Genomic DNA, 23,188 nt, shown 5'->3' with positions numbered 1-23,188 from the left:
GCAGGGTTACAAGTAGCCAAAGCAAGGTGCAAAACCCAGTGCATCAGAGACCTCTTGTGGGATGGAGTCTACCCACACTGCTACCTGTAGGCTTCTGTCTAAACAGGCCTAGCAATTGGGAGCTTACTTTTAAAGTTCTCATACTATGAATGTCACAAAGTCTCAACAAGGGAGAGAAACCATTACAACTGGGACTTATAAACAGTAGGGTAACCATGAATCATCATAAACTGAAAGTTTATTAACAAAAATAGAGAAGTATAGCAGAAATGCTCACAAAAGCAAAATGAACGTGTTTATAAAGGTAATCCAAGGTAACTAACTCAAAAACAGAAATGAAAAAAACAAAGGCAGATAATTCACAAAAAGCAATAAATATTAAATTCAATACTCTAACACTGGGTCTCAATTCTGACTTAAAATATAAAACCAGAAGGAGAGGCAGCAACATTAACATCAGAGTGGCTGCTTCTTCTGGTGCTCCATCCACAAAGCACACGAAATTGCAGCTTATTAAACAAACAATAAACAAAACTAATAAAAATGGAAAATAATAATTCAAAATTTAAAAAGCAACAAAAAAACACAGAATAAATACAAGCCAAGGAAAAATTCCTGGCTGCAACACATCTTTTTGGACCCCTCAAATCCTAAAATCACAATGGGGTGGGGATCCCTGAAAATTAATTTCAAAATCATTTTCTGGTGTTATAATTGACTCAGCATCCATTTCTTTCTTTGTGAGAAAGCATTGTAACAGCCAGCAGACAGACTGGCTATGAAGGCAACTGAACTGTGTGCATTTGACAGGCTAGGTGGGGCTGGATACTTAAGAGGCAGAAAGACGTTCAGCAGGGAAAGGAAACAAATCCTTTGATAGATTTCAGTAAGAAGGCAGAGACTTTTAGAGGAAAAATTAGAAATTAGAGTTCCTCGCAGCTATTAGTTTTTTCTTGGTGCTTTGTCTTCATAGAGTAATATCTTACTCTACTTTCCCCTTTTGTATTATTAATATGTAGCCCTTTTCAGAATGCTTCAGTCTCACAGACTTACCACTGTTTATAAGGTATTATAGCATATAACTTCTCCCCACCTTCCCTTCTACATGTATAACCTCAGGCAATTACGTGTAGTAAAAGACAAGCAGAAGTTAAGTTACAATTTAAATAAATTTTTAATAATATTCATAAATAATAACAATAAGCAAAGTACATTTGAATAATGACAACCATACAACCTGATAAATGCTGATGTGTAGTTTCAGGCAGCACACAGACTTGTTTGTTACTTAAAATGTCTCTAGTTAAGTCCTTGTTTTTGGTCAGCTTTCTTCAGAACAGGCCGCATGCCTGTCTCAATTTGGCTGCCGAGCTGTGCTCTTCATTGTGTTGTCCTTTTCAGTTCATGGTGTGTGAGATGCTCTTTCATCAGATGTCTGTAAGCGAGAAAGAGGGAGAGGTAAAGCAAGCAAATTTATTGATTCTCTGTCCAAACCCTACAGCCAATAGGGTGTCATGGTACTTAATGGCTTCTGATATAAACCAATTCCATACAGCCATATTTCAGACCAAAGAGGCACAGAATACCTTCACACCTGCCCCCAAAACGATTTGTTGAGCTGATATTTGCTAGCTAGGCAGTCTGGCTATCCTGTGGGGGTTGATTGAGAGAGTCGTGCAGAGAAACATTTTCCAAACTTGTTTTAGGCACGTCCCCCAACCCTATTGTAAAAATTACAAAGAGACTCAGTCCTAAAAGGGAGTGGGGGTGCTTAAACATACAAATAAAGACATACAAAATATTTATCAACCTATATGCAAAATTACACACTACAACACTTGGTCTTAGTCAGGCTGGCGACTAATGGTGGATGGCTGATACTATGATATTGACAGGGTTCACATTGTAGGTAAAGACTTCTTTATCATTGAAATAGCAAGCATCTGTATCTGTGAACTTCACAAAGAATTACAGCACTAGTTTGTGGCAGGGTGGAATATTTATATATATCTTACAATGACATTGAGGCAAATGATAAATAGCCATTTTAGTGTTGTGTACTGTGTGTATGTGTTGATAAAAGTGGATGTTCCACATTTGATTGTAGATTCTGTATCTATGTATGATTTACCTACAAAGAATTGTCAAGCTCTAGGAGACTGCATTCTACAAAAAGAATTTATTATAAAATCCTTAGCACCAGAGTAAGATTTCATTGTTTGGCCAACACTAAAGAATTAAAGGGACTTCTTTATTATCAAAGGATATTTTGCAAACAGGAACAAAGCATTGAGTTCATGACAGGAAACAACCTTAATGGATACATCAGTCCTTCACAATAGCGCGTTTTTGTTACATGTCTGTATTATGCTTCAGACATTTTTAATTAAGTGGCGTAGTCTGATTCTTAAATGTTTTCTCTTTTAACTCTTATTCCCAAATTTTCAAGCAACCTTAATTTAACACTATTTTTGGGAATACATTTCTTATATTTTCTGTTTACTAAAGTGACATTTCTATTTATTTTAGGATTCCTGTGGTGGCTTCTAGTAAATATTTTCCGGGCTTAATTCAAATCTAATTTTTAACTCTGAAGACCCTGAACTCTGCATTTTTATATTTTTATTATTACCAAATTACTATTAGGAAAGGCCTGCTCATTTTAATAAATGTAGCATTTTTTTAAATGTAAAAGGGGTCTATAATACAAAATTAAAGTCTAACATGAAATTCCCAAAAATCTACACATTCACAATGTGATTGAATGGAGTGGCTTTTGATTAATTTTCTTTTCTTTTTTATTTATAGTTTGGATTTGCTTAAATGGCCATTTCAAATGTTAATCCATGCTTGAAGTATTTTTATTCTGGATTTTTCAAATATCCTTTGTCTGTAATAACTGTCGAAAGTCTTAGTTCCTAAATATAACATTACTGAAATATACAAGGGTTATGCGAAAAAGAAATGAGCATATTGGTATTACCATGAAATTCCTTATACTATTAATATGTGTGATATTGTAACTAGTAGTTCTGTCTGTAGTCTAACCGTTGGAAAAAGGCAGACATGAACAATTTATTTAGACAGTGTGTGGTGAGAGAATTTCTTTTAGAGGAATAAATCCCAAATGCTCACCTTGATGTACATCTTCAACATTTTTGCCAAATAGGGAGATAGATAAACAATAAAGAGTTTAGAGTCCCAAGTTGGGAATACCTCATCTAATGAGAGTTACTTGTGCTTGACAAAAGTATTTAACAGTAGTTGATTTTATATGATCTTCAGAATATAGTATTGATAATTACCTTTGAAAGGTCAGGTGATTAGGAGCTGCAGATGGTAAAGATATACTGTACATGGAGTAAGCAGGGGACGGCAGATATTCTTCCAGGTCAGCAACTTCGAAACTGCTGATAAAGTGGAGTGATATAAGAACCCTCTGACATCTTTTACAACTCTCTTCTGCTACTTGCTTGGTCCCGTCAGGCATGGTGAACAGTCACGCCCTCAGCAGTATGTATACACAGATGACTGCATGGGCACTAGCTGTGTCAGACGATGATTAGAGCACTTAAAAATGAGGAAAATAACAGTGATTAGATACGTATCTGTAAACTGCATGTAACAAAACCAACATGGATTAAACTGATGAATAAGTCAGAGAGGAACAAGGTATGACACTCACGGAACTGAGAAGTGTGTTACTCTTTACACATGGCTGGAATTGAGTTCTACTGCAGTTAAATCTTCACATTTCTAGAATGAAAACAGAAATACATCAATCAAGAAGGGGATTTTGTAGAAAATGAATGGAAGGCTTGAAGATTTGATTGACATGCCAGTATTTTTTTATTTTGTTTTTGAATTGTAAAATTAATATGCTCATTACTTTTAATACAACTGTTGCATCTGCAGAATATTACTTTTTATAGTTATGTGCAATCATTTTAATATGATTCATACTGTAGAAACAGAACAGAAAAATATAACTGTATTTTGCACAGTTCTGATATTACTCAACTAAAAAAGTAAATAATTTGGTTTTACAGAAAAGCCCATAAGCTTAAATGTGACATGTTGTAGTACAGTCATTCATCATGAAAAAAACACTACAAATTATTATTATCACCTTCATCAACACATCTAGACATTAAATGAATATTAATAAACCATTATTCGCACACAGAAATTCGGTGTATTTATAGGGTGTACATACTTATTTTTAACATTTCTCTGCTTTCTTTCTCTCTTTCTTGTTTTCTCTGTGCTTTAATTCTCTTCCATACAGTGTAAAACGTTGTCTGGAATCTGTGACCACATCATCTCCCTCTCCTCTGACTCGCTCGTTTCACAGTCTGCTCATCTGGAAGTTGTCCATCTTTCCAACATCATGCCCAGTGAAGGCCTGGTATGTAACTTCTCTCTGTGGCTTGTGTAGTAAATCACATACACTCTACTACTATGGAGTTTGAAAGCAGTCTAAATGTTATAATCAAACTAGGTCCAGTAAAAATGGATTTCCATTCTGGGCTCAGTCTTCTGGTGAAAGAATTTAATTTGCACTGATGCATTTTGTATTAACTTCCATGAAGATTCACGTAATGTAGCTGAACTTCAATATTCTAAAATGTTCACTGAGCTTGCTAAATTCTAATATATTAGATGTGGAGATGTAGCAACTTCTATCTTGACAGCGAAAGGGGTTACCTTGACTAGCCCAGCCTAAGACCTAACACTAAAGTTATATTTTAGTTATACTGGCTCTGTTCAACTACTTACAGATATCACAGCCTAGAATAGTTTGTGAGAGTTATTTTACTTGATAGTGCTGAAATAAAACCTTGCCAGCAAATTGAGTCACCTCAAGGTTAAGCTCTCACCTACTAGATCAAACAACTGACATGTGCATGGTGTTTATCTTGAGGGTAGAGTGTATTTCTTATGTCCTCAGTAAATAAAACCCTCCTATATTTCTTTATTTTCTTGATTTTAGAATTCTCATCCTAGGTGTTTTTGATCCAAAAGGATCTAACTATTTATGTTTTTTAAATATTTTTGATACTAGTGTCAAGTAAGCTGCAACTCCTTTAAAACTGAATGAATCCTACAAAATTGCATAAAAAGTAAAATGTGATTCAATGTAATCTTACCCTGCGGTGCGCTGGCGCCCTGCCTGGGGTTTGTTTCCTGCCTTGCACCCTGTGTTAGCTGGGATTAGCTCCAGCAGACCTCCATGACCCTGTAGTTATGATATAGCGGGTTGGATAATTGATGGATGGATGGATGTAATCTTTGGTTTTCAGTAGAGTTTGTTTGAAAGACTGATTTAATGATGTCAAGAGTGTAGGCAGTGTAACAAAAAGGCACTATATCAACACCTGACCTGACACAAACAGACACGGGAGGCACACTTATAAAGCAAACAAAATATTTTTATTTTTCTTCAAGTGTGGGCAACACCTTCTCCATTCCCACAGGCACAACACAGTCCCAACAAGCATCACCCATCCAATACAGTACTTCTTTTGCTTCTCTCTTTCTTTCTCCTCTAATACTCTCCGTCAAGCTTTGCCTCCCTCCTCCCGACTCTGGCTCTTGAAGTGGTGTCTGCAAGTCCCTTATACAGTTCACCAGGAAGTGTTCCAGGTGTTTGATTATGCATTTCTGGCAGCACTTCCAGGTGTGGCGGAAGAACTGCCCATAAGGATTCAGCAACTCTTGCTGCAGCACCCCCTGGTGGCGCCCGCAGATCCCAACAGGGCTGTATCGAACTCCAATTCCCATGAAGCCCTGCGGGAGTCTGAGGCACCGCTACAACCCAGGGGGTTTGCCATCTAGCGACCCGAGGGAGGTAACGCTCTGTCCACGTTTGCTCCCCCGGTCCTCCCAGCGTGGAGGCATCCTACCGGGCCAGAGCCCGACTGCAGGCTACAGCAGATACTCCTTCTTGTTCATTAATTCTACCCAAAATACCAGCATCTAATGTTTGTGTGCCATAGCTTACTAAAATTGCACCTTCCTGTGTTTCCCTGGCACGAGTGGATTAGGTTAATAGCGGTCACCACACTTAAGACCTAGTGATGCAAATGGCTGTTAGTTGACTTTTACTCTACAAAAACTGTGTCAGCTATAGTCTGTCGTTTTTCATCAGTAGTTTCTGACTACAGAAAAGTTATGGTTGTATGATTTTTGAAAGGCAGCATACATAACCATGGTACTTTCATTTTCAAAACTCCAGCAAGGCTGCTGTTCTTGAAATAGTTAATCTATTCTGTGAAGTTTATTGTTTATTGAATACATATTGTGTGTATATATATATATATATATATATATATATATATATATATATATATATATATATATTGTGGAGAATGGCCAGCCGTTTATCCCAGCCAATACCCCCAAGCCGCCAGGTGGAGCCCTCCTTGCAGCATGGAGGTCCCCAGAAGACCAGCAGGGCATAATGGACAATGGAGTTTTTATGCACAGCCCTGCTGGATGCCATTGGGGCCACTAGGGGATGCTGCAGGGAGGAGTAATGGATATTTTCCCCACGCCCCGGAAGCACACGTGGACAAGAGGAATGACGTGCTTCCGGGGTGAAGAAAAGAACTTGTTCCTGACCCGGAAGTGATTGAGAGCCAAATGGACTGGGGATTAGGAACACTTCCAGGTCAGGAGATATAAAAAGACTGTGGAAGCTCCCAGACGGCGAGCTGAGTTGGGAGGCAGAGTGGCTAAGCGTCTGGGAGTGGAGGATTGGCTATTGGATTATTGTATTGTTCATTTGAGAATTGTGGAGAGGAGCGTGCTTTGTGCACTTATTATTATAATAAATCATCATCTTTTGGACTTTTACCTGGTGTCTGACGTGTGGTCTGAGGGTACAAGGGTGCAAGAAAACCCTAATTCTGTCACTATATATATATATATATATATATATATATATATATATATATATATATATATATATATATATATATATATATATATGTTTATTGTACAGCCACCCTAACCTGACACAAACAGGCAGACAAAAGTTCCAGTCCTGCACACATGTTTATTTACGGCTGGGAGCGCTTTTCTCTGCTTCCCACAGCACAGTACACAAAGCACACCATAGCCCAGTCCTTTTCTTCTCTTTCTTTCTCTTTTCACCGCCTCCACTCCTCTCCTATCAAGCTTTCTTCACCTACTCCCGACTCTGACTCTCTGAATGGAGTGAGGTAACTCCTTTTATGATTGACCTGTGAGACGAGACTTTGTGCCAAGAGATGAATTGAAAACCTAACAGGTCCAAGCGGGGGTGAAAATAAAAGACTAACAATAGAAGAAGAAAAGACAAAGAGTAGAAGACAAAGCAGAACGTCGTAAAGAGGTTCAAAAATGTTGGCGCGATATACATGCAGAGCAGGTTAGAGATTATGAAAGAGCTAAAATTCGAAAGTCTCAAAAAACTGATAGTAAAGTTCGCATTAGCGCTAACAAATCGAAATTATTACTCAGTGAAATAACGGAACAGCAAAAAGAGATTGAGTATATAGACACAGGTGATATGACGGAGCTACTACAAGTTTAATTTCAAAGAAACCACAATTCGGTCAGGTTTATATTTATTATCACAGAGAAGCGATGCAACATAGACTCGAAACAGTTAAATGATTGGACGTATTAGAAATTCTTCAGCCAATAATGGATACAAATCCATACGTCCAAAAGTATCGCACTTTATATGAAATTTATCTGAAAAACACAGACAAAGAAGTTTTCTTGGATTTGTATATGAATCCGAAAGATCACGCTCGCATATATAATAAACTAAGATATGATGAATTGTCAGCGATAATAGCTTTGAAAGACAGAGATATCAAAGACAGAGTTGATTTTTGTGTTTATCCAAAAGCACAGCACAATTCGTCGCAATTGCCAGATCCAGGAAATGACTAGCATGTAGGGGTTGGCAAGCAAAGCATACAATACATATACTCTCTCTCTCTCTCTCTCTCTCTCTCTCTATATATATATATATATATATATATATATATATATATATATATATATAGTATATATATATTATAGATAGATAGATAGACAGATAGATACTCTGTGTGGTATATTCTGCACACATGTTAAAGTTGTTAACCAGAAATGGAATCCAATCTGACTATTTTTTTATTAAGTGTCTAAAACTTTTGCCCAGTACTCTATTTACACAGTGTTTGCTATAGTTTAAGTTTTCTCCTTATAGAAACTATCCCTGAATCTACTGGTGCAACTGACGATATTTGTGTACCATTTGCCGGAAGGATAGAACAAGAACAGTGACTGTGCAGGATAGCTCAGGTCTTTAATTTGACTGTTTGCCTGTCTAAGGCAGTGAATGCCATATGTGGCCTGAGCAGAAAGCAACCTGACCTCCATTGCACATACATGCACGTGTGCACAAATGTACACACAAGTAATCTATCTTGTCTTAACAACATTGTCTGCTGTCGCTAACTGGAAGGTTAGATATTTAGGCAGGACAGTCACGTGATTGTTTCCTGCTCCAACTCTCTGTGACCCTGTAGTTCGTAAAGTGGATTTCACAAGGGACTTGATCAAGTGAGATGACTGTGCTCACTTTTGATTTTCCTTTTCATTGACAAACCACTGTAGAAGAAATGAGAGGGATGTGTAGAGAACTGCCTACAGGATGGACTTTGTGGCACTTCGTGATTGGGATTGCAACAAGACCATGGAAAAACATCAGAAATCCATGGTGTAATGTTTTATTTTAAACTCTTAATTAAAAGTAATGGAGAAATGTTCACTAGGCGAAACATGCTGTGGTTTGAACATAGAACTTAGTTACCATTATGCATCCTTTATAAAATTGCACTACATTCTATACTTTGTGTAAATGTCTGAGTTGCAATATTTGATTTTATTACAAAAATAAAAATAATTCACCCATCTAGCTTCCAACTCACTTTGTACAAGTCAGGTTTACTAGAGTTTTATAAAATTAGGTGGGGGTTGATTTGAATTTAGTTTTGTCAAGTTTGACTTGCTTGTGTGGAATGTTACATTTTGTAAAATTACTTTGAGCTGAAATATAGGAATATATGTTTCTCAACTAACTGGTGTCATGTAGAGGGTTGGTTTCTGCTTTGCAAATGGTGTTTCCAGAATAAGCACAAGTTCTAGACATTTCTAAATTATGTAAATGGGTTAGAAAATAGATGGATGCTTGCTAATTGGTCAGATTTCTTGGGAGAACGCCTTTGCCATAATATTTTCCCATTGTGTGTGACTCATATACTTTTAATTAACAGTTTAGAAATGAATACATATACTGAACAGATTGTGCTAAATTCTCCAGTATTTGTTGAAGTGAGAGATATAAAAGCAAGAGTTTAAATTCCATAGAGACATACATACACACTTTTTGAGTCTGCATGTTTTAAGCATGCCTTCAAAATCAAAAATTCATTAAAAACTTAAAAAATATATATTAAAAATATTACAGACATACGTATCTTCTATGGCACCAAGTAATTGAATAAGCAATATTCCAGTAAAATAGCCCCTTTCATGTGTGTTTTTTTCTTTCTTTTACTCTATTCTCTTCTGTTATCTTTAGGGAATGTACATCAAATCCACTTATGACGGCCTTCATGTGATCACAGGAACCACCGAAAACGTGAGTTACAGCAATTAAAAAGTTGACTCTGTCTATCTGAACAGCAGTGTAAGCTTAGACAGGCATTTGAAACTTTAAATGTCAAAAGGTTTTGTTTAATCACTTGTAAATAATGTCACCCTGCTGTTTTCACCCGTTAGTTCTGAGGTTGTTTTCACCTTCTGCCTACTGTTGTGGATCACCTTCCTTTCCTTAGAAGATGAGATTTTAATTGGATGAGCTGTGTGATCAAAGAACATGGGTAGTTTGCCAATTGGGTGTACATGCAGGAGAGTGACATAAAGGACGGTCTTGTTAATATGCTGTATATTACTTAGACCTGTTTGAATCCAGGCCCAGTCACTGTCTAAGTGGAGTTAGGACAGTCTCCTTGTGGTCACAAGGGAATACCCTGAGTATTGCTTTTTTCTCTCATAAGATGTACATGTTAGGTTAAATGGTAACTATAAAGTAGATAGCATGGATGAGTGATTGTGTGACAGGATTCCCAATCAATACTTTGAATTTTCCTTGCAGCCAATGCAGTTGAACTACATATTAGCTATCCATTACACTTTAGTAGGAAATCCTATTTAGAAGATGGCTACTTAGGTGGAAACCACAGCTTGCACAATCATATATTTTTCTGAATTAGTTATAGAGTGGGTATCAGTCAAGTGCAGGGCACACTATCACTCAAAACACTCCATATCCTAATATGCCTGTCTTTGTGGCGTACAAGAAAACACAAATTAACACAGGGAGAAATATGAAAATTACCCACACAGAGTGACCATGCTGAGAACGGAACTAAAGACCTAGAGCTGTAAGGCAGCAGAACTAACCATTGAGCAACTATGCTCCTCCAACATTTTGTTTAGTTATTTTTTGCTTATAATAATTGGCTGGCATTATCATCATCTTCTTAGCATGTAATGTTTTTCTTCATTTTTTTTATGTCATGAGGTTAATGTATTTAGAATTTGAGACATTGACTAATACAGGCAAAACGCAGTGAAAAGTGCAGCATCGGTTGTTTAGTTTGATTAAATATGTATATTTAAACAAGCAAATGATTTCAAATGACAGTAGGAAGTCAGAAATTCAAGAGTGAGGTGTCTGGAATTGACAAAGTTGAATGGCAAGCTCATTTGAGCCTTGTGTTGTTTTAAATCAGGGGCTTTTCATTGCAGTCCCACTGCACACACAGACATACACACATGCACACACACACACACACATACCGCAGACTCTTGACTTCATCTCTAATTGCATTGCATTAAATTTAAAGCACATAATAATATCTGGTTGTCTTTTTGCATTACCGTCTAAGCTGGCGAAGCATAGTAAAGAAGCTCCAGAGCTCCTCTAGATAAAGGGAAGAGTTTTAGTTATGACAAGACTGCTACTTAGTCCTTTGACTGGTGTACATTCTAGCTATATAGTGCCACATTATTTTTCAGAGCATATTGGCATTTTCTGTTTATTATAAATTTTGCTAAAGTGTTAACGTATGGACTGGAGTCTGATCTATTCTGAGGTTACATATTATACAAAGATCTAATGTTGTGAATAGTCAAAATAATATGGATGCCCCCAAACAAACTGAAGAAACATAATGAACATTGTGATTCTCGCTCTTTGTTTAGACTGAATGCTGAAGATGCTAAATGATTAAGATATTGTATTGATTTTAAAATCTAACATGCTCAGCTTATTAAGTGTGTCTTAAGATACAGCCTTAAGTCCACTTGTCAAGCCTTTGAGGTGGAGCTATGAAGAGCAATGTGCAGTTGATTGATGCCTTAACCATCTCCTTCACTAATGGCTAATTAACCTTGCTACTTCTCAACATTTTAGGCATATATTTTTACGTCTGTGAAATCACAGCACTTTCTTCAGACTACCAGTCAACACACCAACTCATTGTGATCAGAAATCAAGCTGGCAGGCCCATTATCACAGCACCTACTGGTCCATTAACCAGAATAACCTCTGGAGACCTGAAGAGTACCACATACCTAAAAATAGATGTTTAATTTATCCACTGCAATGAGACTTTCAGTTATTAATTTCTATCATCTTCCGGAGGGTTGGCTGGGATATGCCAAAACACAAAAACAGCTGTGCTTGTTTAAAATAAGCTTCCAGGCATATAATTTTTAAAAGAGAGTTCCATTCAGATAGATCAATATTCTTTCCTCCTCTAAGGCTCTGAAGCCAAAGTCTCAACCTTAGCTAATCATAATATTTTGAATGCATCTAATTTTTTTCTTTTATTTTTAATATTTTTTTTCTAAGATAAGGTAAAATAGGCAGAAACACATTCCCTTAATCAAGCATTTGTGCAACAAAGTTCTTTGATTCCTCCAAAGAGGAGCACTGCAGCTGTAGTTAACTCTGCAGCATCATAATGATTGAAAACCCAACGCCTTCTGTTGCTATGCAACTTTTCTGTTACCTGGGAGACTGACCCCATGCTTTGGCGAGAAGGGAAAAAACACCAAGATTTGACTGCTCTCATGGAGGACTCAGCATAGAAGCACCAGTCAGGCCCAATCCTCAAATATTATTTATCTTATATATCACCATCAAGAGTATTAACCATTATAAAGCTCCCTATGGAACAAACAAGTTTGCCATCTTGGAAGACCCTTACAATCTGCTTTATTCCTTTTGGCAACTGATAATTCATCTAGTGATTAGTGCTTCTCTTAGGTACTCACATGACGTATTCTGTAATACACTGAAGTTGCGTAATGTCCTTTATAATTTTTTGCCCTTCCCTTCTATTGGTATAAATTCTAGCTCACATTCCCACTTTTTCAAAGTCCACCTTAGCCTGTCTTGATATTCGTTCCTCTGTTTGTTACTATTGCTCTTCACTAAAATAGTCACAAATTTCTTCATATTAATAAATGTATTGCCTTGAATTGAGGACAGTTATGGTGAAATCTGCATTGCCAATTGATTGATTAATAAAGAAGCATTTTTGAGCTAAAAAAGACTTATTCAGTCACTCCCTGTCTGTATTCCTCTTCCTGTTTTGGACTTCCGTGTGTCCTATGTCTATTTGTGTCGCGGCTGATCTTTCACAATAGATAGATAGATAGATAGATAGATAGATAGATAGATAGATAGATAGATAGATAGATAGATAGATAGATCGAGGCCACATACTTGGAGCTTAGACGCTCAACCCAGCTGGGGCCCATGGCCACCAACAGGGGGTGCCTGGACAGCTCCAGAGCTGTGCCATGCAGCACTTCTGCCACACCCGGAAGTGCTGCCGGAAGTTGATCGAGGAGCACCTGGAGCACTTCTGGGTGCAATATAAAAGAGGCCGCCTCACTCTACTTGGGGAGCTGGAGTTGGGAGGTAGAGGATGGAGAAAAACAGAAGAATTAAGAAAGGAAAAAGGACAAAGCATTGTGGGGCTGGATGAACTGTGTGCATTATGCTGTGCAGGAGAAGAGAAAATAAATGTGCGTGTGCTTTGGACTTCCATGTGTCCTGTGTCTATTTGTATTGAGGCTGATCTTTCACGATAGATAGATAGATAGATAGATAGATAGATAGATAGATAGATAGATAGATAGATAGATAGATAGATAGATAGATAGATAGATAGATAGATAGATAGATAGATAGACTTTATTTTTGCCAAAGGGAAAATGAAAACTGAGGCTGAAATGAGAAAAATAATTATACTGTATATATATATATATATATGTTGTATGTTTATTATATCAGTAAGATGATCAGACCTTTGTACATTTAAACACATTAATATTTGAATACAGCTGGCAGCTGATTGCTGTGTCCACATACTTATACATGTTTGTTCCGTCCGAAGTTGCCTGGTTGAAGTCACATGGACTTATTCAGGCAGCATTTCAACGTCTGGGTCACACACATTAGCTTTATTTGTAATGTGTTTGTCTCTTATATTTCTCACTCACATAAATCTCTAGACCCCCTGCTGCCTGTACCACTCCATCTAATTATATCAGCTGAAACCTGTCCAGAATTAAGTAGCATCTGAAATAGGAGGTTTGAGCCAGTTCACCAAAGGAACAAAAATGCCATAGTACGTGATCTCACCATAATTTCCCATTAGATGTGACAGTTCTTTTTACTTAAAAAGTGATTAGATTTTCCACATTATATGGAAGTTGACATGTTTTGAATCCTTTCCATCTTAAATCTATCCTCGCTCTGGATCTTCACCCTTACCATCCTTGAATGAACTGTTTCTCCGGTAAGGTGTGACATAGCTCCTTTGGTTGTATTGATTGCAGTGCTGCCATCTGAGTACTAGAATATTTAATATATCCCAATTTACATACTCAGAGTCTCTTACAGTCTCAGATGTAAGGTACCTTTTAGATCCACAATGCTCAACCTATGACATCTCTCAAGTTCACAACTCATTTGAAAGGCAGTAAGTTATAGTAACAAGTTTATAACAGTGAATTATAGTAACTAATAGTAACAAGCCAGAAGCCAAATCTTAGAATTATTAATTAATAATAATAAAAAATATGAAAAAAGAGAAAGGTACTATAAAAAGGCGGCACATGAAAGTAAAAAAAAATGTACATTAACTGCAGGGCCACACAAATACCATGTTTCCATATCTTCAATAATATCAATGGAATCACAAACATTAAAAATGCTGTTTTTTTTTAAGAAACAACTTTGGGCCAAATAGAAGGAGAACACAAACAAATTATCAAATAATACTGTTGGCACTCTGGGCCTTCTTCAACAAGCTTCAAAAATTCACTGCATAACCGGATTTGTTATCCATGTGTCCTCCTCTCAAGGACCTGACTGACTTCCCACAATTTCTGTCATGAAAGCATTTGGCAAATTACTAACTGGGTAGGAACAAAGTCTATCACCATCCACTCCACTGAAATAGAGACTGAGGCCACATCTACATTACGAATTTTTCATTTTCAAATATAGACATTAGTCTACCCGGCCATTTTCAGCCCCCAAGAAAGAACACTTTTGAAGATGCTCTCCAGAACAGTGTACTTCTGAAAATGCAACCTCAATGTTGTAATATGAATTGGCAAAAACACAAACTCTAGTCATGTTTTGATTTGTTTGTACTTATTACTTCTCCCTTTCCAGATTGGATCTTGATCATTACAATTACATTATTGTCTTATTCTCATACTGGTCATTCTTCCCAGACGAAAACTTTTCCTGCATAGTGCATATAGAAGAGTTGCTTTCCATGGCGCCTGTTGTGTTGCATATCTGTATGCATCTAAATTGTGTTTTGTACATTTGAATACTGCATACATGCTACAGTTTTGCAATAAATCCTATTGACAGTGGGATTACCACTCCTTCAAAGGATTTTCAGCAGAAGTGTGCATGCCCAGTGTTGGTGAACATCGGTGTCATACTAGTTTGGTTTAAAAGCACCATTTTAAAATGAAAACATAGTATTCTGGACTTTGCCTGAAAGTTTCTGAATAGTTCTCAGAGCATAAACAATGGCAAACTATGGCACTTGGGATTTATGAGGGACATTCAGCTATAAATAGGTATTTATGAGCAAGACTTTATTTATTGAATATAATGAAACGACTTACACACTGTTTTTCTATGTAGTCTCCACTGCCACTGCAATACACACGTTCCAGCACTCAGGATGCTTCTTAATTCCAGAAGAGTAGAAGTCTTTTGACTGCATGTTGACCAGTTATTGTGCATCGTCAATAACCTCCTCATTCGACTTGAATTTCTTCCCTCCTAAAAATTCCACAAGAGGACCGAAGAGATGATCGTCCCCCTCTGAATAACTTGCAGCAATCACATACTCTAGTCTGAGACTGGAGGTGGAATGAGTCCGTCATTTTGCGGCACAACACTACTACGAACCTCCTGCTCTGACATATTGAGTACAACTGACAGGATAGGGGAAAGAACAGCTAGCACTACTAATGACAAGTTCAGATATGCATTTGTCCAATGAGTCATGTCTACCTTGTACTCTTTATAAGAACAAAGTATGAAAATTCATGTTTATAATTGAACACCCTTTGTAAATTAGGGGTCTCACTCCTCCACCTTCAGAAAACAGTTTAACAATTTACATAGTTTAAAGAAAACAAAAAGTTAAACAATAGTTGACCAATCTACCTTAATAAAAGGACAAGTGTGTGAGGACTACATTGATTGGTTTGGATTTTAACCCATTTTAGACAGTTGGCACAAATAATCATATTTAAACTAGTGAAAAGTCAAGCAAAATGACACCTTTTATTGGCTAACTAAAAACATTACAATATGCAAGCTTTCGAGGCAACTCAGGCCCCTTCTTCAGGCACGATGACTTTTCACTACATTCATAATGGCTAACATAGTACAACACCCTAGTACTACAGTCATATCTAAACTGAAACAGAACAACTCAGAAAACAAATTTAAAAAGATGCAAAAAAGCAAACCCCAGGGCAACAGTCACAACAGAACACAACAGCCTGAAGATGAGGTAAATAGACTTGGATAATGACAGCAGCAAAATGCATAATAATAATAATAATAATAATAATGTACTCTGTATATATAAAGTCCTAAGCCTTTTGTAACGATTTTGTGTAACGATTTTATGTGAAGTTTTTATGTGATGTTTTTTGTCACGCTATAAATCAGGCTTATTTTAAAACCTACATATATATGTTTGGTATCGTTCTTTTCAGAATTTATTGAACTTTAATGCGATGTTGTTAGATTTTCAGATTTTTATTCCTTTTATAAATTATAAACTAAAATATCAAGAAAGTTGTGGTTTTTAATTTCAATAAATCACTATTATTTCTATAATTTATTTTAATAATTTAATTTAATAAATTGCATTATTTTTGATCAAGTAAACTTTCTTTCACAGGAACAAACTACACAACTTAGGTGCAACCGAAATGGCCAACTAGGGCCTACGAGGCCGCAATTGGGGGCTAGGCACCAAAGGCGCCAGGGAACTTGGTCCCCCTCATAATACTGATAATAATAATGTTGTTAAAATGCACTTCAGTTTTGGATTTGTGTAAACTGAAAGTGATATGAAAATGCGCTGTAAAGGTGTGGAAAAAGAAGGAGAGAGAGAATGAGTGCTCAGTGGTGTACTGACTCTTAGATAGTGAGAATTTAATTGAAAAGGATCAGGAGATGAAATGTACTCAAAACTTCAAGCTGGAGTCATTGCCCAGAATCATTCCAATCTGTTGTCAAGTTTAAAGAATTAGTCAAAACAAAACAAAAAAAAAACAAAACTGTTAACTAGGAAAAGTTTTAGTTGCAAGAATCACATACTAGCACTATTATTATGTTAATCTTGAATGCACGTGCTGACCATTACACAGACACACCAATGAAGTCGCGTGTTGTGCACTTCCGTGTGGATATGGGTAGGATTTCTGTAGCAATGACTAATGTGATTGCTCCAAAAAAGTGACGCCTAAATGCTAAAACCAAATACTGGAAAGAAATAAATGACAAATTCAGTTTCATTGGATCCCCAAAACTCCCCTGAAAATGTCCAGTAAAATTAGTTAAAAACACCAGTCACAAGTGGGAGAGAAGTGTGGTGCACAAAACTACCTGTCTGTGATTGGAGAAGCGACAATACTGGTCAAGCACTTCTCTCACCTTTAGTACAATATATTTGCTCTAAACTTGATGGATTGTGCTTGGAACCATGGTGAACCAGTTTTGGACAGAAAGTGGCGATCCTTACTTCTTATAATGTACCATCACAGGTTACTTTACCAAGATCACATTATGGTAAAGTGTCTCTGGGGGTCATGACGTGATTGATGGGTATGGTGGGTGCAGATTATTTTAAAAAAATAATGCAGCTCTGACATTCTCAGTGTTGGTGTGTGTGGGAGGAAAGCCATTCGGCCACAGAGTGCTTAATGGGGGAATAGGCTGATTGTGCATTCATGCGCGCAAGCACAATTGGCACGGACATCCATTATTAGTGCTCCATGATGCGTTATGGAAGCAGCTACATTTTAGAACTATAAAAAGGTATGAGTAGATCAGAGGTGAAGAGAAATAAAGGAAGACATATGTCCAGAAAGCCAGTATGACAACCCTGTGTTAGGGATGGTTGGGTGGACGTCTCCTGGGGGATCAAGCGAGGAATACCGTTCCGAGATTATGGATCAAGCCTTGATGGTGTTTAGAAAGAGCAGGTGGAGAATAAGGGCTCTGGGAGCATTGCAGATGCTGACACAAGTGGCAGTATGAGTAAAGCAGGTTCTGAGGAACTCTCAGCGGATGTCAGCTGAGGTGGCTGGAATAGAGCCAAGAACACCGGTTCCTTTGGCGTCTCAAGTCTGTTGATTTACTGTTGAGCAAGGAAGAGGGGATGTGAGGTTCACTGGCAAATGAGGAAATATGCATGACTGTGATTTTAAATGTTTTAATTATTTACAATTCAAGGTACTGTTCTTAAGGAGTTTTTTATTGATGTATAGTTATTTGAACTGCACAATGATGCTTACATTTTCTTTTTCTTTAATAAATATGCACTTTTGTACTATTGTGCAAAATAGCTGTTGTTGTGTCCTCATTTTTCCCTAGTCCATCCTAGGTTCTGACTATAAGTGTTCCAGAAGGCAGCAGATGTCCACAGCTATGGGCACCCAGGGCATCACACACATAGACAACCTACATATTTATCTGCTATCATCATATTTAATATGGCCTATAGCCTTTTAAATACAATCTGGCCTAAGGCTCCCAGCTGTAAAGCTGTGAGAACAAAATTAGATTTATAGAGCAACTGGACATTCTCTACATTGTATATTATTTCTAATTTTGCAATAATTACCCTAAAGTGCTGTGGTATTCTATGTGATTTACACCGAGGAATACAGTCTTAAATGATGAAAGGGTAAACATTAGTGTCTTCCATGATTTCTATCTTACTCTGTTTTTTTCATTCTTTTCAACGTTTTCTTCTATTGCAATTGCTTTTACCTCTTGAAAAGCCTTACTAGAGCTACTGCAGGGTGAAAAAAGGAACTCTGCCACTAAGTTTTCATTTGCTTCAGAGAAGCATCCAATTAGTCTTTAATTCAGGTACCTAATTGATAGCTCAGTCGTTATATGCCACTGGAGTACCAGACACATGTCAATGGCTGGTGTTTGAAGCCTGACTCTTGCCAGAGAGTAGAAAGAGTGTGTTTTTCTATTAATTAGTGCACTTTCAATGAAAAGGAGGCTGTTTGTTTACTTGTAGCTGAGGGCTTTTTTTTTAATCACCAGATTATTGTTTCACCAGCCGGGACAAGCTAATGAGCATCTATACATTTACCAGGAAAAGGATTTATTAACGAAGTACCCACTTTTGAAACAAATTGGCACCTTTCTAATACAAATTTAAAGGTCAAAGGAATCTCATTCTCATGGATACCAGATTGAGATGATGTTTCTGGACTTAAAGTGCTTGTTGCCTAATGGTGTTGCCCTTATTGCTATGCAAACTGGGCTTTTGTCAAATATTGTTACTTTTGGTGGCTTTGCAAAGATCAACTACTTTTTATTTTTTAAGGATTTCCTCTGTTGGTGTTCCATGTATACCAAGTGAATTGCAATTATCTAATGACCTAAGTGAATGGCTTAATTTCAGACCTGTAAACAATTTCATAAGTATGGCAAATGTACTATTCACAGTGGTTGATGGAGCAGTGCCATACTATGAAGTTGCACTGAAACTCCATTGTTCAATCTAGAACAACCACAAAGTGTGAAAATATTTTTCTTCTTTTGAGCTTGCATATTCCTTTTAAATTTTAGGGTGTGTTCCTTACTGTCCATTGTCAATATTATTTGTCTGTAGAAGCCCCTGATATATATATATATATATATATATATATATATATATATATATATATATATATATATAGTGACAGATATGGATCCCCTTGAACCTTACAAACCTCACAAATACAATTATCAATCACAATCCTCCATTCCCAGGCGCATTTTCACCCTTCCTCCCAACTCAGCTCAACTCGCTTGGGTTTTCCCATAATCCTTTATAGTCTTTGACTATAGTGCTTCTGATCCCTCAGTCCATGTGATTTCCCACTTTATTTCTTCCGTCCTCGTAACTGTGACGTACTTCTGGGCTGTACGGAACATACGAGTCCTTGAGCCTCCCTACAGCGTCCTCTGGCGGCCCCCACGGTATTAAGCAGAGCTATGAAGGAAAACTCCAAGGTCCATGATGCCCTGCTGGAATTCGGGGCATCTCCACGTCGCAGGGAGGGCTTCATCTGGTGGCTTGGGGGTATTGGCCGGGATAAACTGCTGGCCATTGTCCACAATACTCCCCCCTCAGCGAAGAACTGTGGTTCAAAGCGTCCAGCCCTGTGAGGGACATCTTCTTCCAGGACGAGTTCCTGTTCGGATATTGGCTATTTTGTATAACATATTCCCTGGAGAACCTAGGGGGAATATTAAACCAGTGAGACACCTTATCCCCTGTTGTCCAAGGGCAATTTCGCCAAATGTGGCCCGGCCGTTGGCATCCATAGCACTGCCTCCATCCTCCTCCTGTTCGCCCTCTGCGGAACTGGAAAAAGTCGGGAAATTCTAGCTCTGCCCCTTTTTCCACTGAGGAGGGTTCCACAGCCGCCCATGAGCTTTCAGCTCCCTTCTCTACTTTGTCAGGAGACCCCCGTGTCTCTGTTGGGATCCCCTGTTTAACCTGGGGTTTGTCCACAGTTTGGGTCTCTCTATGACAGTGAAAGGCAACCTTTTTCGAGTTGCGGCGCACTAAGTCCAAAAATTTTCTTTCACGGCACACCTGAGGGACTCCCATAAATAAAGTCGTGATGACACAATCTATGGACAATCACCAATAAAAACAGTTAATATTATAAGTTTGAAAGACATTTTATTAATAAAGGAATCAAAGGATAAATCTTAAATTTAATTAATGTGAACATTGAGATTGTTTTTCAGCACATATGAGATTGATGCAAGGATCAATTTTGGAAAGACAGACGTGCATTTCCTTGTCGATCATTTGAAGTCTCTCGCGTTTCTTAGACTTCATTTCTGTAAGTATTCCGTTATCTGTTTTTCCAACATAAAATATATTTTTTTAAACATTACCTTTTTAATCAACCAAAAGTTCAAAAACACTAGCAATTTTAAATACTTTACAAAAGTTTTCGCGGCGCACCGGTTGCCAGACAATGCTCTATGGCAAAGAGAGAGCCCTTTTACTGTCTGCTTGCCCTTCGATTTATGAGTGACCGGTGGTGGCATCTTTAGAACTGCATCGCTCCAGGAGCCAGCACTATCCAGCTGCTCCGGCTTAATCAATCCTTCCCCCGCCCACTCGGTAAATGTACCTGACTCCCTTGTATGGCTCGCAGAGATTTGGCATCTGCTACTAATCAATCGCGGGCCCGGTTCACTCTGCGTCCCTCTATTATGTACGATACGGGTCTCACTTACCTGTACCACCGAATCAATCATAACGGGAGGCTCTCAACCAAATCGCCGCAGATATTCATCCACCTTTCTTAAAGGTGCTTCGGCCGCTGCTCCCAGCTCCTCAACGATCTTTATTGTCATTACAATCTGAAAGAAACTACGTACGGGCTCAAGTAGTTTCTTGAGTTCCCGCACGTCTACAATGCTATTTAACTTGGCTGGAGTCAGGCTCAAACCATCACCCTCTCCTTACCTTCCAGCCGGAAGCCAATGAGCACGCCCGCTCCTGGCACGTGCTCGGTTGAGTTGCACACAGGCTTCTAGGAATTGGAGTTCTCTTTTTCAGAGGACCAGGTCGCCATCTTTGGCTGACTGTGACCCATCTGTATTATTTGTCGGCAGATCGGTCAGTCATTTCCCAGCCCTCCTTACCTTTTTGTGGGGTGAGCAGCTCTTCGCATGCCTCCCCCTTCCCCTTCGGAAAGTCCAAGTCTGTTTTTTCTAGGGCGCAGTCGTAAGCAGCAGGACACAGACCTTCTCCTTCCCACAATCCTTCGGGATGGGTCACGTGTTCCTCGCTGGCACCCAACATGCAGAAGTTCTTTGCTTTGTTTGTCTGCCCAAACGAGAGCGCACCACCGTCTTTGGGATGTTCTCCTGCCTCCTGCAGAGCCTCCGAATGATCTTCTCTGAGGTATGTGCACAGGACAAAATGTGTTATTTTAAAGATGTTATCAATTAGTTCACTGGCACATACCTCATTGTAGTTATCCTCATTCAGAGGCCTCTCCCGACTCGTGTAGCGTCATCCTGAGCGTCGGCCATGACGAGCATGGGACTTCCGCTTGGGATGTTGCTCTGCTTGGTCTTCTATTTCCCCATAATGGACTTGGTGAATGTGGGTTCTGGTGATTTTTCTCTGCGTGTTGTGATGCTGTCTTCTTGGGGTTTCTGTCTACAGAGATTTTTTCCCAGATCCTCTGCCAAACCAACGGCCAGAGAATCTTGCCGACTACGCCTCTGTGATACATAGGGGGCGCTGTCATCCCCTTGAACCCTCGGACCAGACACCAAACACCAGATAAAAGTCCAAATGTTGACATTATTATAATAATAATGTGCACCAAGCACTCTCTACTCCACAATACTCAGAAATAATCGCAAATACAATTATCAATCACAATCCTCCACTCCCAGACGCGTTGTCACCCTTCCTTCCAAATCAACTGAACTTGACCCGGAAGTGCTTCTGATCCCTCAGTTCATCTGATTTCCCAGCACTCTGGTGGCCCCTATGGTATCCAGCAGGGCTGTGAAGAAAAACTCCAAGGTCCATAATGCCCTGCTGGAATTCAGGGCATCTCCACGCCACAGGGAGGGCTCCACCTGGTGGCTTGAGGGTATTGGCCGGGATAAACTGCCGGCCATTGTCCACAATATATATTTATATATTGTGTCAAAGGCGCTATATAGGTGTCGACCTGACACAGACTGACAACGGAGGCACACGTAGAAATAAATGAAAAAGGGTTTTTATTTTTCTTCAGCCATGTCCCACAGGCCCAACACAGTCCCAAAACAACACACAAAGTAAATCACCCCAAACCACATTCTTCTACCTCCACTACTCCTCTCAGGCAGCTTTGTCCTCCTCCTCCCGACTGGCGCTCTGAGTAGTGCCCGCAGGCTCTCTTTATAGTTCACCCGGAAGTGCTCCAGGTGTCAATTAACCTAGATTAGGCTGCACTTCCGGGTGTGGCTGCGTTGATGCCCACTCGGGCTCAGGAAGCCTTGCAGCTCCCCCTGGTGGTGTACATGGAGCACAACAGGGATGAGGTCCGTTGTTCCGAGGTATTGACCCCAGGGGATGTACTGTGCATCCCATGGCTGCTCCCCCAGATCCAGTGTCAAAGGGGCATCCCGGCCGTCCGCCACTCTAAACCCCCAGGCCGCCAGATGGAGCCCTCCCTGCAGTATGGAGGTGCCCTGAAGACCAGCAGGGAATCATGGACAATGTAGGTTTTATACACAGCCCTGCTG

The 23,188-nt window shown here is 38.8% G+C and overlaps 1 protein-coding gene across 2 annotated transcripts in view; it reads left to right on the top strand.

The window, feature by feature from the left end:
* The window catches only part of si:ch211-26b3.4 (connector enhancer of kinase suppressor of ras 2), a 615,118-nt gene that overhangs the window by 303,162 nt on the left and 288,768 nt on the right, over positions 1-23,188 (top strand). For both annotated transcript variants that reach the window (XM_039765942.1, XM_039765943.1), the window contains exons 6-7: positions 4,289-4,408; positions 9,626-9,685. In XM_039765942.1, the coding sequence (XP_039621876.1) occupies positions 4,289-4,408; positions 9,626-9,685 (180 nt within the window). The remainder of the gene's footprint in view (positions 1-4,288; positions 4,409-9,625; positions 9,686-23,188) is intronic.

Source organism: Polypterus senegalus, chromosome 10 (assembly GCF_016835505.1).
Source record: "Polypterus senegalus isolate Bchr_013 chromosome 10, ASM1683550v1, whole genome shotgun sequence".
Taxonomy (NCBI): Eukaryota; Metazoa; Chordata; class Cladistia; order Polypteriformes; family Polypteridae; genus Polypterus; species Polypterus senegalus.
This window is presented reverse-complemented; position numbering and strand designations above follow the sequence as displayed.